The sequence below is a fragment of the Argiope bruennichi genome, chromosome 5 (genome assembly GCF_947563725.1).
Source record: "Argiope bruennichi chromosome 5, qqArgBrue1.1, whole genome shotgun sequence".
NCBI lineage: Eukaryota > Metazoa > Arthropoda > Arachnida > Araneae > Araneidae > Argiope > Argiope bruennichi.
Window position 1 is genome coordinate 131,884,554 of NC_079155.1, and position 15,334 is coordinate 131,899,887.

The 15,334-nt window shown below is 27.2% G+C and overlaps 1 protein-coding gene across 1 annotated transcript; it reads left to right on the forward strand.

Annotated features, from left to right (window-relative positions):
• The first annotated feature begins 73 nt into the window (after positions 1–73).
• LOC129968611 (RNA-binding protein 8A-like) lies at positions 74–14,179 on the forward strand. The gene is made up of 6 exons (XM_056082675.1): positions 74–242; positions 1,399–1,458; positions 2,783–2,860; positions 3,793–3,929; positions 7,646–7,773; positions 14,018–14,179. The coding sequence occupies exons 1-6, from the start codon at positions 179–181 to the stop codon at positions 14,064–14,066; spliced, it is 516 nt and encodes a 171-aa protein (XP_055938650.1). The 5' UTR covers positions 74–178; the 3' UTR covers positions 14,067–14,179.
• The last annotated feature ends 1,155 nt before the right edge of the window (positions 14,180–15,334 follow it).

Consider the following 15,334-nt stretch of genomic DNA (forward strand, 5'->3'; position numbering starts at 1 on the left):
AGAGGAAGCCACATATTCCTTGTTGCTCTAATCAATTAGAAAGAAAATGTTACAGAATGGCATTACTACTGAGAGCTTAACTTCAACTTTTACTATCGTTAATTTTTTTTCTACTGTTAAATTTATTGAAATAAGCGGTAAAATCTGTGTAATATTTTATTGAAAAACTTTAGTAAATATGTCGGATGTTTTGGATATTGATGATGGAGGAGAGGAATTTCAGGTCGATGAAGAAGGCGATCGTAAGTGTAAAATAATTACTTTTATGTTAGTAAATATATATTTAGTCTGTTAAGGATTGTTGATATCTTTTTTGATTCGATAACTTTTTAATTAATGAAATTTTATGTATAATCAATATATCTGTCGATATTTGTATAAATGATGTGAAGCGAATGACAAATTTTATACACAATTCAGAATTGAAATACTAAATAAATGGACCTTTCATTGTTAATACCTCGTGGTTTGAAATCATATCTTTGACAGGACCTTCGAAAATCGTTTGAATCATTACGAGTAATAATTGTTCCATCTCCTTTGAATTCTCTTTAAGAATTCCATTGAATTCTTTGAAATAGAAAAATTTAACAGACCTTGCATTGCACCAGCTACAACTTAAAAGTAGAATTTTTGGTACTTATGTATTCACTGTATGTCAATGGTGTTTTGAATTATTTACTTGACATTGGTGTACTTTAGGCTTAATCGCATGCTGTTTCGCAAATTTCATCCAATTTTAGTTAAGATTAGCGTGACACCTTTGACAATCATTTGCTGATGGCCATAAAATCTTTGGTGATTTCATTTGTATGCAGTTAATACATGTGTATAATTTTTTTCTGGTTAAAAGCATCTCCTAGTTTTGCTAAATGTGGATGCAGGAAGTGTGTTGCATTGCTGGCACATTGACTATAAAGAATTTGCATTTTTCAAATAATACAAATGTTGTAGGCTAAATCATGCATACAAAACCTTAAGTATTTCATTTTTTTTTTTTTTTACAACTCATACTTTGCTTACAGGAACAGGTACCTAGAAGCTTCATTAGACATTTAAAATAAAAATTTTGAAGAAAATAAAAAAGAACAGATATGAAAAGAAGGAATGTGAACCTTGACACTATCAATTTCTTTTTAAAAATTTCATTAATTTTCCTTCTATTTCTTGCATCAATGATATGCTAAAATATTAAGGGAATCATAAAATTAAGTGAAAAAAAGTTATAAGAATTCCATTTAAATACATTGTATGAAGATGAGGAATTATGAAATAAAGACAAACAATTTCAAAAAGTTTTTGAAAAGTATAAAAGCAGGGTAATATTGTAGAATATTGCTTATGGAATTAAAGTAAGAAATTATGCTACTTGCTGATTACTTTGATTTCTTTCATTAGAAAGTGTGCAGAAGCTTAAAGACAAAGTAAAAAAACGCAAAGGCAGAGGATTTGGAGGAGGTAAGCTTTATTTTTTAAATTTTGAAATAATAACCATTGCTCAGATTATTTTGTAGTGTTATATGAGTTTCATTGATAACATTTAATAATAATAAAAGAAGACTTATACAATTTTGTAATAGCTTTTAATGATTTCAGTTACAAAAATGTACTTCATGCAGATTTTAAAAGTAATCAGAATTCTGAGATAATTATTCTTATGTTGTTATTGAGAAAATGTTAATATTTATATAATTTTTTTTAAACTTTTACTGCAAAAGGTAAAATTTTAAAAGGAAAAGCAAAATTTTTATAATTTAATTGAAAATATATTGTTATAAATAAAGAAAATAGATATTAAAACTTTGCCCTTTAAATTAAACTATTAAAAAACTAAAGAAGACAATGTAATTTTACATGTAGTAGAATTTGGGTGTTTTAAAGATCATACAAAAAAAAAAAAAAAAATGGTTGAGTTATCCTGAAATTCATGTTATGAAAAACTTCCTCTAAAAATGAATGTAGTAGAAAGAAAACATCAATTCCCAAGGTAAAAGTGATAGCAAAGATTTATTTTGAACTTTTAATCATTATAATACAAGTAAAAATCTAATAAATAAACAGGAAGTAATTTTAATAAGTAATGGCAGTAATTGCTCAGATTATTTTGATGAAATTTCAATGATTGGTATTTGTTAATTTTATTAGTAACTAAAAAGCTCCAAGAAATTTTTACAAGTGCATATATATATATAATAAATATGTGCATAAACATATATCAAATCACGCTAGAGTCGCATGCTATATAGTTTGACAATTGAAATTTGCTAAATTGACAGAAAATTTCTTGGCCCTTTTTTGTTGCCATTAAAATTGATAAGTTCCCAATGAATAACTAATTTTTATAAGTAAGTTGTATACAGCACTCTGAATGTAACAATTTTGTAGTGATGTTTCAAAATAAAAAAGTGTAGTAGCATATCTCTTCAAATTTCATAGATAGAAACGTGAAACTTTGTGAGTAGAATATAAGAGAAGCATTTTATTCACTTCTTTGCTAAGAAGCTGTATAAAATTTTAATTTTTGTAATTTATTGAAGAAATTTATTATTTTGTAATAAATAGTTTATTTCATTTTGTAGCTTGTATCATTATTATCACTCTCTACAGAAGAAGCTAAGGTATATTTGTAAAATTATCTGCTTCATTTGATGAAGCTTTGTATTTGGAAGTATTCCTAGATTGAATATATAGGGAAATATAAACTTCTTCTATTTTTTTGGGGGGGGGATTAGTCTGTCACTATTTCCTTTATGGTTAAATAACAAATAAACAAATATCATAGATGGTACAGCTCGTGAAGAACTCCAAGACTATGAAGCAATGGATCATGATGGTACTGATGAACCAGGGCCACAACGATGTAAGTTTTTAAAAATTATTATTTAATATTATGTTTTTGAAATTATAGATAAATTATTTTTCAAAACTTTTATTAGTTAACCCAAACAATCTTTTAAAGATTTTTGGGGTTTCTTCCTCTTCAATAAACCAGTTCTTGTTTGAATAGAAATATCAAAAATTTCCTCTCTAATACATGAAGAGTGCCAAAGCAAATTGACTTCCATTGATGTCTCTGTTTAAGAGTAGTTTACAATTATTATTCCTTTAAATCTTAACTGTTTGAATTATAAATTTATTTTTATATTTTTGAGATATTTTGTATATATAATGATTCAGATTTAAAAATTATTACAGGTGTATCTCACCTTGTACAGGATTCCATATTCAACAAAAATTCCTTTTAAATCAAGATAGAAATATTTTAAATCTTTGTGTTATTGCTCACTATCAAATGTATAAATAGTGCCTAGTAATAATTAATTTGGGATAGAAAAAGTCATTTTACTGTTGTACAATCATTCAGGGATGGGATTTATATTTAACTGTTAAAAAAAATTAACAACCTTGTGATTCCAAAAAATTATGTTTTTTAATTTTAAAATATTAGCTTACCTATTAAAAATAGCATGCTATTTTTGTTTGCATTTTCCTTTATTTCTACAATTGATAAGCATGCAGAAATATATTGTAAGCTTTTCATGGCCTTTCTGTTAAATACAAAACCTGACAATGATGCTTCTTTTAAATATCCTTTAAGTAAAAATGAAGTCAATAAAATTTAATCATCAAATAATAAAGTAATTCACTTTATTTTGAATCTTCATTATTCATCTTTCAGGAATATAGTTTAATATTCAGATGTATATTTAAAAATCAGCATATTTTGTATTAATTATATTTATATGATACGAAATAATTGTAATAAAATTAAATAACATATTTATATTTTAGCAATTGAAGGATGGATTTTGTTCATCACTGGAGTTCACGAAGAAGCCCAGGAAGATGATATTTATGAAAAATTCTCTGAGCATGGAGATATAAAAAATATTCACCTGAATCTAGACAGGCGAACTGGCTTTTTAAAGGTAATTAATTTCAAATTCTCAACTATTTTTTCTTTCTTTATTTCATTCCTGTTTTAATATTTTTCCCAATTACATTAAAGAAAATTATTTGTTGGCTGAAATAATGTTTTGAATTAAGTCACCAAATTTGATATAAATATACTTTAGACTAGAAATATATATTTTGGAGTGATTTTTTTAAAAATATTTAATTATATTTCATTTTTAAAAAAATTTGTAGAATTTCTGTATTTTTCTAGAATAATTCTGGAAAATATTCTGGGTGGCCAGCCGACTAGGAAAACCAGGAATCATCAGGAAATTCCAGAAAATGTAGAAAAATCAGGGAAATTTATTATAAAATTGGAAAATTTTTTATAAACGTTAATTTTTATTAAACATGATAATTTGCTGGTATATTTTCATAAGTAGAATGAAACATCTTTGGCAACTAATGAAAATCAAACTTTTACTAATAGTCTAAAACATACTATGAAAGAGAAAGATTAAAAATCATATCTAATTTATTACATATATGTAAAAATATATAATATTTTCGCTAAAAGTTTCTGCGTCCTTTTTTTCAGAATGGCAAGTTATCCACATAATTAAAGAAAATGGTTTTGCACATTATGTGAAAAGCAGCCTAAGTAAAGCCCAGCTCCTCTCACTGTTATGATTATAAGCTTTAATGGGTCTCTTTTACCTAAAAAGATATATATGGAGCTATACCCCCCCCCCCCCTTCTTTTTTCTGCCTTTGAATGTCAAAACGATCATGAGATATTACAAGAGCAAAAATATGAATTTTAGGTATTCAAAATTGGTTGTAAAATATTGACTCATTATTATAATTCCAAAGCAATTTATTTTAATTAATTAAATACTTTACAATAATTATTCCCCCTCCCCCTTCTTGGAGATCATTTTTTTCAAATATGAAGTATCGGATGTTATTGCTATTATTTCCGTAAAACATTTTATTTTGTTATTTTTAAATATTATGAACATGGATTACTAAATTTTTCATATAAATGGATGCTATGGACGACATGAAATGGACATTATTGCTAATATTGTCTTTTAACATATTTTTTTTAATTTTGTGATTGTTTAAAATTCTCCATACATTCAACAAAATGTTCTATAATTTTAAAATTATATTAAACACAAGAAATTAATTTGTTGGTACATTAAAGGTACACATGCATCTTGCAAATTTAAAAAAAAAAAAAGATTCAGGCAGCATTTTTCTTATATGGTTTGATGTATATGAATCTGTTTGCCACAAAAATTTAAAAAATTCATTCATACTATCTTTTTCTGAAATCTATACCTCCAAAACATTTCTCTTTTTATGCAATAAAGAAAAAAAATGATAAGAGCCAATTTTCCACTTTTTTCTCTATTTTACAAATCAAGCACTGAGCCAGCGTGCCAGTGATTAGTTTTATTATATTTGGTGAGCTATAAGTCAATGCAGTTTTGGCATCATTGAAGAATTCTTTTTATTTTCATGCAGAGATTTCATTTTGTATTTATAAATGAATTTTTTTTTCTCTTAGTAAAATTACTGTTCATTTCTGTTTGTCATATTGGTAAACAGTATGGATAGGGGAGAACCCAGTGGAAGAAAATAAATCGTTTCATTCTTAAGCGCTCCAGCAACTGTAAATTTTATAATGCATTTTTCGTGACTAAATTTGACAAACAATTCTGAGATATGATTGGTTGGCTAAAAGTCTTATCTAATAATCACTAATATTCTAGTATTGGTTAATATATTTGCAAAAAAAAAAAAAAAAAAAAAAAAAGTGTGTGTGTGAGAGAGAGAGTAGGGTTTTGTATAATTGAAATTTATCTGAAATTCAGTATATGAAAATGATGTTTAATATTTTTTTTTAGCTCTCTGACGTTATAGGATGTTATCGATTAGGGTTTGAACTTATTTCGATAGTTCATGAATATAATGAACAAGCAGGCATAGGGCTATTAAAATAATGAAACTTTAATGTCTATCATAATTTAATGCTTAAAAATATTTTCTTGAGGTGGGGGTGGGGATAAGTTAAGAATCCCAATTTTGCATTGCTATAAATATCCACAAACTATATAACTGTAACATTAGAAATTTTAATTTAAGGTTTAGCTTTAAGTGATGAATCTCATCATTACTGTTTAGCCAAAGGCATGATTTGATTGAGAACCACATGTATGAAGCTTTTTCAGAGAACATTTGGATGAAATGCTTACTATCTCATGTTCTAGCTATTTTTGAGTATCAGCTCAGAAGCGCATAGCAAATTGGCAGGAAAGAGGGGCAATACTGAATTTTGTTCAGTTACTCTTAATTTTGCATTTGATAGAGGTTTGACTTCTGTTCATAGCAACCACCAAGTTGAACTGCTATTCAAAATATAATGGTTTCTAAATTAGTTAGGTTGAACCCATAGTGCACTTCATTGAATTCCATCATGTTGATGAAGTCCATAGAAATCTGGAATTGGTGCACAAAAGTGTGAAAGTTGGCAGTGGTAGTACCTTTTTAGGTATATGGAAAAGATGCAATGTTGTATATACCTATTTGTGTATTTAAACAAGCAAAAAAAAAAAAAAAAAACCTTTAGAACTAAAATTTATTTCAAATGCTTATTGCAGTTCAAAGAATAATAGCCTTAACTCCAATTCTGAAGCTACATGAAAAAGAGCTTATAATCATTTATCCCAAAATGTGGGAAATTTAACAGCTGTTTGTAGTGACATAATTCAAGTGTCTTCACAACTCCAAGCACTTTTTACAATCTTACTTTTGACATGCAGTCAGTTTCCTCAGTTAGTCCACTGCAGTTTGATTTGTCCCAAAAATAATTTTGTAGATACTAATGTCAGTAAAAAAAGGTTGGCATTTTACTTGTTTGCTATAGTCTATTATGCTGAATCTTTTATGAACAAGCAATTAATCTTACTTGATCAGTAGAAACTGGTCAAACAAGATTCATCATTTGTATCCTGGTTAAAATATCACTAACTTGCTGCAATTGAAATAAAAAATAAATTTCACTCCAGTATTATTTGTGATAATTTTCTTTCTCTTTATTCTTTCAAGTAAATTTTTCTTCATTTAATACTGTATTTTAATATTATCTGTGTTGTTTTCTTTCTCTATCATCTTTTCAATGTAATAGATGAAATTAATTTGCTTTGTTGATTGCCATTAGCATCTACGGAATTATTTTTTCAAAAATAGAAGATACTGATGATAATCAGTATATAGTCAAATCATGGACAATTGGATTACCAGTCAGCCAATTGTAATAAAGATGGTGTGATACAGACAAAACTCGTTAACCAAACATAAAGAAATTATTTACCATCTCATCTCTGAGCTACAGACATCAAATCATTTTTGTTTTATATAAAATAAGAAAATAAAATTTCAACAATTGTCAAAACCAAAAAATAGTATAACAGGAATATATATTTAAATTAAAAATATTTTGAACTGTCAAATCTTCTTGCTTATGATCTAGCTATGGTCTTGGACATTCTCTTGGTCCTAACTCGCCACATGTTTTTCAGATAAAAATGTTTAATTTGCAAAAACAATTGAATGAAAGTAGACATTTGCTGGTTTGAATGGGTGCTTTTTATGATGGATTTTAAAAAATGTTGAAAATGTAAAATCAGCCCCCTCCCCCCCAAAAAATCTATACAAAATCTGTATTTTTTATTCTATAGGGTTACGCTCTGGTTGAATATGAAACATATAAAGAAGCTTTATCTGCACTGGAGAACCTGAACGGCACAAATATGCTTGGTCAACAAATCAGTGTCGATTGGGCCTTTGTAAAAGGCCCCACAAAGAAGTAAGTTTATATGAAATAATTTTGTGTATTGTGTTCAAACAAAATGTATGAAATATTAAACATTTGTCTTTACATGTTTGAAAGTTGCTTTCTTACTATTTCTGAATTCTAAACGCTTGAAGTGCAACTTAAACATTAAGTATGAAATTAATCCTACTTTGTCATGATTTTTTTATATATATAATTAATTTATATCAAAATAATTTTTTGGATTTTTTTAAAGCCACATCTGCAAATGCATTGTTTATTTCTGCGAGTACTGTCTTTCTGTAGGCTTTAATATGGCTTCAACTTTGTTTTGATATTTGTGTTTTCATGCTTTCTTCAGAAATAAAATAATGTCATCCATCTTGGACTTCTCACTCTAAATTCATCAAATGGTTTTTTCGTAATAGTATATTTTTAGTGAAAAGTGATGGTTTCTTGATATCTTTTTATTCCATCTGAATGATTCTTTGATAATGCCATTCTGCTGGTTTTTATGTTTGGTTTCATTGGAATGAAAGGTAGACAAACCTTCTGTCTGGTAGAATCTTGAACTAAATGATCTGTTCAGATTTCCACCAAATTCTGATCATAATTATACTGTTTTTGTTTTGACTTTGATATAATCAGCTGAGTTGCTCTAGACCAAATCAACACACTTTTAAAGCAAAATTTACCTCCCCCATCTGATATTTTTATAAAATGTACTATTTATATAGACTTGGAAAAATACTAAATATGTTAAGGTTTTGAATTACAGCTATGTAAAGTTTCAAAAATTTATCCAAAAACTTTCCTACTTGAATTATAGAGTTGGGAGAGGTCATTTTACAGCATTTTTCATGCTATGTAACAACATGTAGGATTATGTATAAAAAATTTTATAAAGAAATTCCTGAAATTTCTTATATGTTTTTTACAGCATATGTTATGTTTAAATTCTGGTGCTTTTGAGGTTTTCAAGATTTTCTGCTAATTTTTGGGTGTTAATGGTTAGATTTTTCTCTTGATCTCTTTCCGTGGTGCATGAAAAATCCTGGAATTTTATTTTGATGTACTCGAGATCCCTAAGAATTTCTTGATTTTCCTTTGTGTATTTAAAAAATGACCAAAACTTTGCATCCATTTTTTTTCCATCTGGAAATTGAAAAAAATATTATTCTATAATTTTAGATGGCAGTGTAATAAACAATTTTCTAAAAAAAGTGGAAATTAAATGTGAAATTAACATCTTCCCTCAATTATGTACTCTGAATGCATTTTGTAATTACTGTTACACTTGGAAATTGGTGAGAGTTGAAGAGTTTGAAGTATCCAAAAATTGAATTGACATATTTTCATCAAAATTTGAAATGGTCAAGTCTTATAAAAAATTGTGTGAAGTAATTAAGATTCCTATTTTGATCTTAGTTGTTGTTAGAATTGAAGTTGAAAAAATTTTGTGAAGAAACATGTTTCAAAACATTTGATTTCAACTGAATTGAATAAAAAAATGTTGTGGAATTGAGAATTTTCAACTAAAAAAATAAACTTATATAAGCACAAAAACACCCTTTAAATATATTTAAAAAATGGATATATAACATTTAGTAATCTCAAAATAGTGAAAGTCATAAGAAGCATAGCTAAACATCAAACAAGCATAAGACAAAGAAAACTTTTCTGATTTAAAATCAAAAATGGAAATTGCAGAAATCTGCTAACTAACTACATTGGAACTTATAATTCATTCCCAAATAATGCTCATAATGTGAAATAATCATTAAGCAAAATAACTTTTTCAATAAGAATCTATGTAAAATATGATAATGCCTTCCATCCTGGGAAGAAAAAAAAAAATATTCAAACAAATTTAGAATTACATAATTTATTATTTACTAGCTGCCTTTGGCGATCAGCCGGTTCGCCAATCTTAATGCTCGTTAAAATTTTAATAATTAACTATTTTATGTAATTCCTACTTTAATAGCTTCTTCATTAAAATATTTAAAAACTTCAAATTTCAATTCACTCAGAATATTATAAAGGCCTTCAGTCATAACGTTATCTGTATCTCTCCAATGTTCTGTTAGCTCCCGTAGAATTTATTTTTAAAATTAAAGTGGAAATGATTAATCTGCAATTAATATAATAATATTTTTTACTAAAACAAAGCTTTTTTTTTTTTTTTTTTTTTTGTAATATGATTACTGAAAACAGAGTCACTGAGCATTTAAACCTTATGGGCACTAAAGAATATCTTTCTTAATTTATATAATATCTCAAGAATTTGTCAACAAAATTTTTTCGGATTCATCTTGAGCAGGTATGTTAATTAACAATGTTTAATTTTAAATGCATCAAACACTAAGAAAATAAACAGAATCGTTTAAAATAATCGGTCGAAAACAGGTTTAAAAAAAACTATGAACTTAAACTAACATAAATACAATTTAATTACAAAAGTATACAACTAACCTAAAAATAATTTAAATCGAGTCCGCTTCCGTTCAAATGTAAATAATCAGAATACAATGCGCATGCGTGAATTTTCAACACCAGTTACGGTAACGCAAATGCATGAATTTTTCTACGCCAGTTGGGGTAACGCTATGTAGATTAGAAATTTTTAATTTTTTTTAATCTGTTTTATTTTAATTCAAAAGCACTTCAGAATGAATCTGAAAGATCGATTAATTAACAATGTTTAATTTTAAATGCATAAAACATTAAGAAAATAAACAGAATCGTTTGAAATAATCGGTCGAAAAATGTTAGCCCTAGCCTCATTCCTGTTGGGGGGGAAAAAACTGAAGCCTTACTCATTTGGCAGTGGGGAAAATGAAAAGATTATTTTGGTAGGAAAGTTAGTTTTTAATTAATAATTAAAATTTCAAAAAAAGGGACCCTAGGTGCACATTCCCGACCTCCAAGGTATGCACATACCAAATTTGGTAGCTGTAGGTCAAATCATCTTTTCTGTAGAGGGCCAACACACACACATTGAGCTTTATATATAAGTATAGATAATACATGTTTTTTTTTAATAAGAAAATTGTTAAAAAAAAATATTTCTTTGTCTGTGCTTCAAAATAAGGAGGAAATAAGGCACAATATTGTCAAATGAATTTGTAGTGTGCATAGCTACTATCTAATCAAGTGATGTTTCTCACCATGTGATGCAGTAATTTCCCATTCTTTCAAAATCTCTTTATTTCACTGGAAGGTTGTTGATTAGTTTTGTTTTTTATTTCTTCTGTTTCTGATCAAATCTCATCCAGAACTTTTTGCTGCAATCCAGAATGTAGTTTCATGAGTTTTTTGGAAGTTCTACAACAGCCAGTAGATTCATCCACCCCATAATCTTGGCCAGACTAAATCTCATTAATTAAGGTAAATACTTGCTCAAACCCACACAGTCTATTGCTATCAGATCAAAATTTTTCTATGTAGATATGAAGGCTTTCTTCATTCTGACTTTGTCAGCGGGCTTGTCTAAGACAAGTGCCATTAGAAACAACAACAACACAGGCTTTCTTCAAACAAGTACTCTATGCAGACTGATACCAGCCAATCTGGTATGTGACATTCATGAAGTCCCCTCGCTAATTGTTTTGTGAAATATTGCTTGTTAAGCAAATCACTTTTTTACATTTTGTTTTGCTTGTTATGCAAGGGGCTCGCTCGTAAAGCAAGGTTTGATTGTAGTGGAAAAGAAAGAAGAGAATTGAAATTTTCAATGCTTAGCAGAATAAAAATGTTTTAGGGATTACAACTTTAACAAAGTAATACAAAATAATGTCTTACTATTTCTAGTTCATTTATTTTAATATAAATAAGATTTCTTAATTTGTACCTTTTTCTTGTGTTTACTTTTCATTTTGCAAAGCACGGTCAAAAGTAAAGACAATTTTTATGGAATTAACATCTTGTAATGAATATTGTTTTGACTATATGTGAATATGTTTGCAAACTTGGTGCCTTTTAGTAGTTTATGTAGAATTAGAATCTGTTAATCGCTATGATGTGGCTAATGGTAAAGGCACTTGCATTGTGACATCAAAACCCATTCTTAGATGCAAGTTTTAACATTTTTAATATAAATAACAGGTGTTCTTAATGTTATTCCTTTAAGCATTTAGAAGTAGTAAATATGAAATTAATCATGCATTTGCACATCAATGGTGAAAATATTTTATTTAAAACTATTATTTGCTTTTCTTTATAAGTATATAATTTATCATTGACTTTTCAAAATAAATAAAAATCGTAGATTTTTTTTTTACAGCAGCTTTAGTTTCAAGTTTTACAGTTGTTTTCTACCACTTCTGTGTTCTTTGACTCCTTTCATTTGAATTAGTTTTAAGCTATCTAAACCAGTCATGTCCTTTGGCAGTATGAAGTCTACAAGCAGCTTCAGACCTAATAAGAAATAATGCCTTAAAATGACTAAAATGTCTTTATTTCCCATCATCCAATCTTAAAATGAAAAATAGAAATCTAAATGAGTGCACTTTATAGAAAGACTTATGAACTTTAATATGCAGACATTAAAGTATGTATATATATATTCATACAGTATTATGTATCATTGAACTGGTGAGTGAAACCTTTTAATATTAGTGTTGTGGAAAGTTGTATTGATTGCACAAGTTGATTCTTTATCAGCAAAGTTTTGATTTTCTGTTATGTACTAAAGAACCTGGCTTAATCCTCTGTCTTCGTTTAGAGCATAAATTTCTATTAATTTAATGTTAAAAGCACATGAATTAACTGTGAAGTAAGAAAAAAAATATTTTTATTGATCTAATTGTTTAGAAATTTTTTTTGAAAAATCAATGAAAGATCATTTAAAAAAGCTTTTTTAGACAAAGAAAAATTTTGAAATGTAGTAAAATACCAAAACTTAAGATAACTTTCCCCTACTATCATATTTCTCTTCCTCAATACATGTCTGATTATTTTGTTATTCTCATGTGAGAGTATGATGAGGATAAAATAGTTGAACCTAGGCGTGTACATCCTCTTCATGTACCTATTGTAATGACACGAGTGTTTATACTTCTTAAAAAAGACACATAACTAAAATTCAAAATCAAAGCTAAAGCACACATCCTTCTCCCTCTGCTACACAAGTTCTTCTCCAATTTCATTCAGTAAATCTTCTTTTCTAATGTTCTTAAACATTATTTTTAAAATTCAAATGAGCAACTACACTTCACTAAACTCTGGTTCTCGCAAGAGAGCGTGTTGTAACAGAGGGAGTAGGATGTTTGTGGTTTTGCTTTGATTTTGAAGAGATAATTTTAAGAGAAGTCTGAATGCTGCGTTTTGTTTTAGCTATGTGTCTTTTCTAAGTATAAACGCTTGTGCCATTACACTTATTTTTATTTTATTAACTCTCTTGGATCTTAATTCCAGATTTAAATTTATAATTTCAAGAATGAAATTATTTTGAATTGTCCTTAAGGTGTATTTTGCTGTCTATGTAAGCTATTCCAGTAGATTGATTTATATCAGAAATTTTGTTTAACAATTAAAAGATCTGTTTTCAACATGTAACTTAATAACTTTTGTAAATTTAAAGTACTTAACAGCTTTTATCACTCAGAAAATCATGCATATTTAATATTTTCAATTATACAGTGCAATTTGGATAATTCAGATTCTTTTTCTAATTCTTTTGATTTCCTATTATTTTGAAATATCATTTAAATTCAAATTTATTTTTCTCAATTTGAAATCAAAACTAAAAATTGCAAGGGAGGAAAAGTTTAATTTTGAATTGTTAGTTAAATATGTATATATTGTATTTGCTTTAATTCATATGGCAATGCAGTCAGTCACAATTAAATTTTAATTTATTTTGAGGTGTTATTCGATAATTGTTGTATTCAAAGTGTTTTATTTTTTAAATAATAAATATAAATTATTATTTTTTCCTATATAATAATTATTATTTTATATCTTAACATTGTTAAATACAAAATACATTTTTGAAACTATTTTTAATTTAAAAGTTTTTTCCTCCTCTAGATGTAATTATTTTTTTAAATTTGAATTTTTGAATAAATCAAATTAATATAGTCCTTTTAGTTCGGAATTAACCTAGTTCTGCTGTTTAAATTCTGCTGTAAAAATCACGTTTTAAAAAAACATTATTGATGTTTTCCATTTTATTGAGTATAGATTGATATCCGAAAACAATTAATTTTTTTTTCCTTGTAATAATAACTTAAAAAAATTGATTTGCTTTTTATATTTTTGCCTTTTATTCTAGAAAACGTGGACATCGAAACAGATCTCCAGATAGAAGGCGGCACAGATAGTATTTTCTTAAAGAATATTTCTTGTCTGTATGTTGATTTCCAATGTGTATTAAGTATGTGTTTTCATTTTTATGTAATAAATATATTCAAAAATAAAATTAGCATTTTCAGTATTTTCTTCATTTTTTAAAAAAGTTTTTACTATCAATGAAATGTTTTTATTGGATGCTAATTGCTCTATGTTCATTAAACATCACTAATGTAACTAAAGGGCGACAGGATTGATAAAATGCTAGGGACACATTCTTAAAGAGCTTTGTTTCATGTTACGGTTATGTAACTGTATAGATACTTTCACTATGTAGCCCTCAAGACTAAAGAAAAGTTTCTCAATTTTCAATATTTTTTTCAAAGCTAAAATTGTGTGGGGGGGGGGTAGACTTTTTCACTGTTAAGGAACTTGCAAGTCTATTAAGTATTTAAAAAAATTCACTTGGCATCATTAAACTTTCTTGAAGTGTTCATTGCTTTGGTATTATTTTTAATTATTCATATCATAACTATTCTGAACTTACATTTTTAGAAATGATAAATTTGACTAGAAAATTCTTTGGAAAGAAATGTTTTTGTAACTTAGTAATACTGCTAATTTAAATTCTTTTGGTACAAACAGAGGTTTTGAAATAATGGATATTTTTATTAAAATGAAAGCTCAAAATAATAATAAAAAAAGAAATGTAAATTCTAAAAGTGTTGAATAAAGTATGTATGTAAATACTGAATTATTTCTGCACTCTTCTAAATTATAAAATAGTTGAAATCAATTACTAATATTTCTTTCTCAACTTAAAACCACAAAAATGAATTTCAAAATATAATGTATTTTCAACTTGTATTTTTCACATTATGTTTAGAAATTATATGTACACATATTGAATCTATGTTTTGCATACAATTTTTAAAACCCACTAGCTGGTACCTGGCATTATGCTGCCGCAGGATAAATAATTTTGGAAATATCGTTTGAAATAGCTATCCTATTTAATTAGGAATGATAGAATTATGTTTTCTTATTGACAATGAATACATTTATTGAAATTTAATGATATATAAAGGAGAAGTATAAATAATATTTATTTATTTTAACTTTATTATTGAAGTGCTTTAGTGTAGACAGTGTTTTTTGTTTTTCCGTCTTCAGCAAAAGCAATTACATTTCTTGGTTGTTCGACTCAACTGGCCATGCGAAAAACATGGATTTTCTAGGTTCAATCCACACACTTGAACTGATTGACTTTGCGCCTTGTTGAGGACACAATAGTCACAGA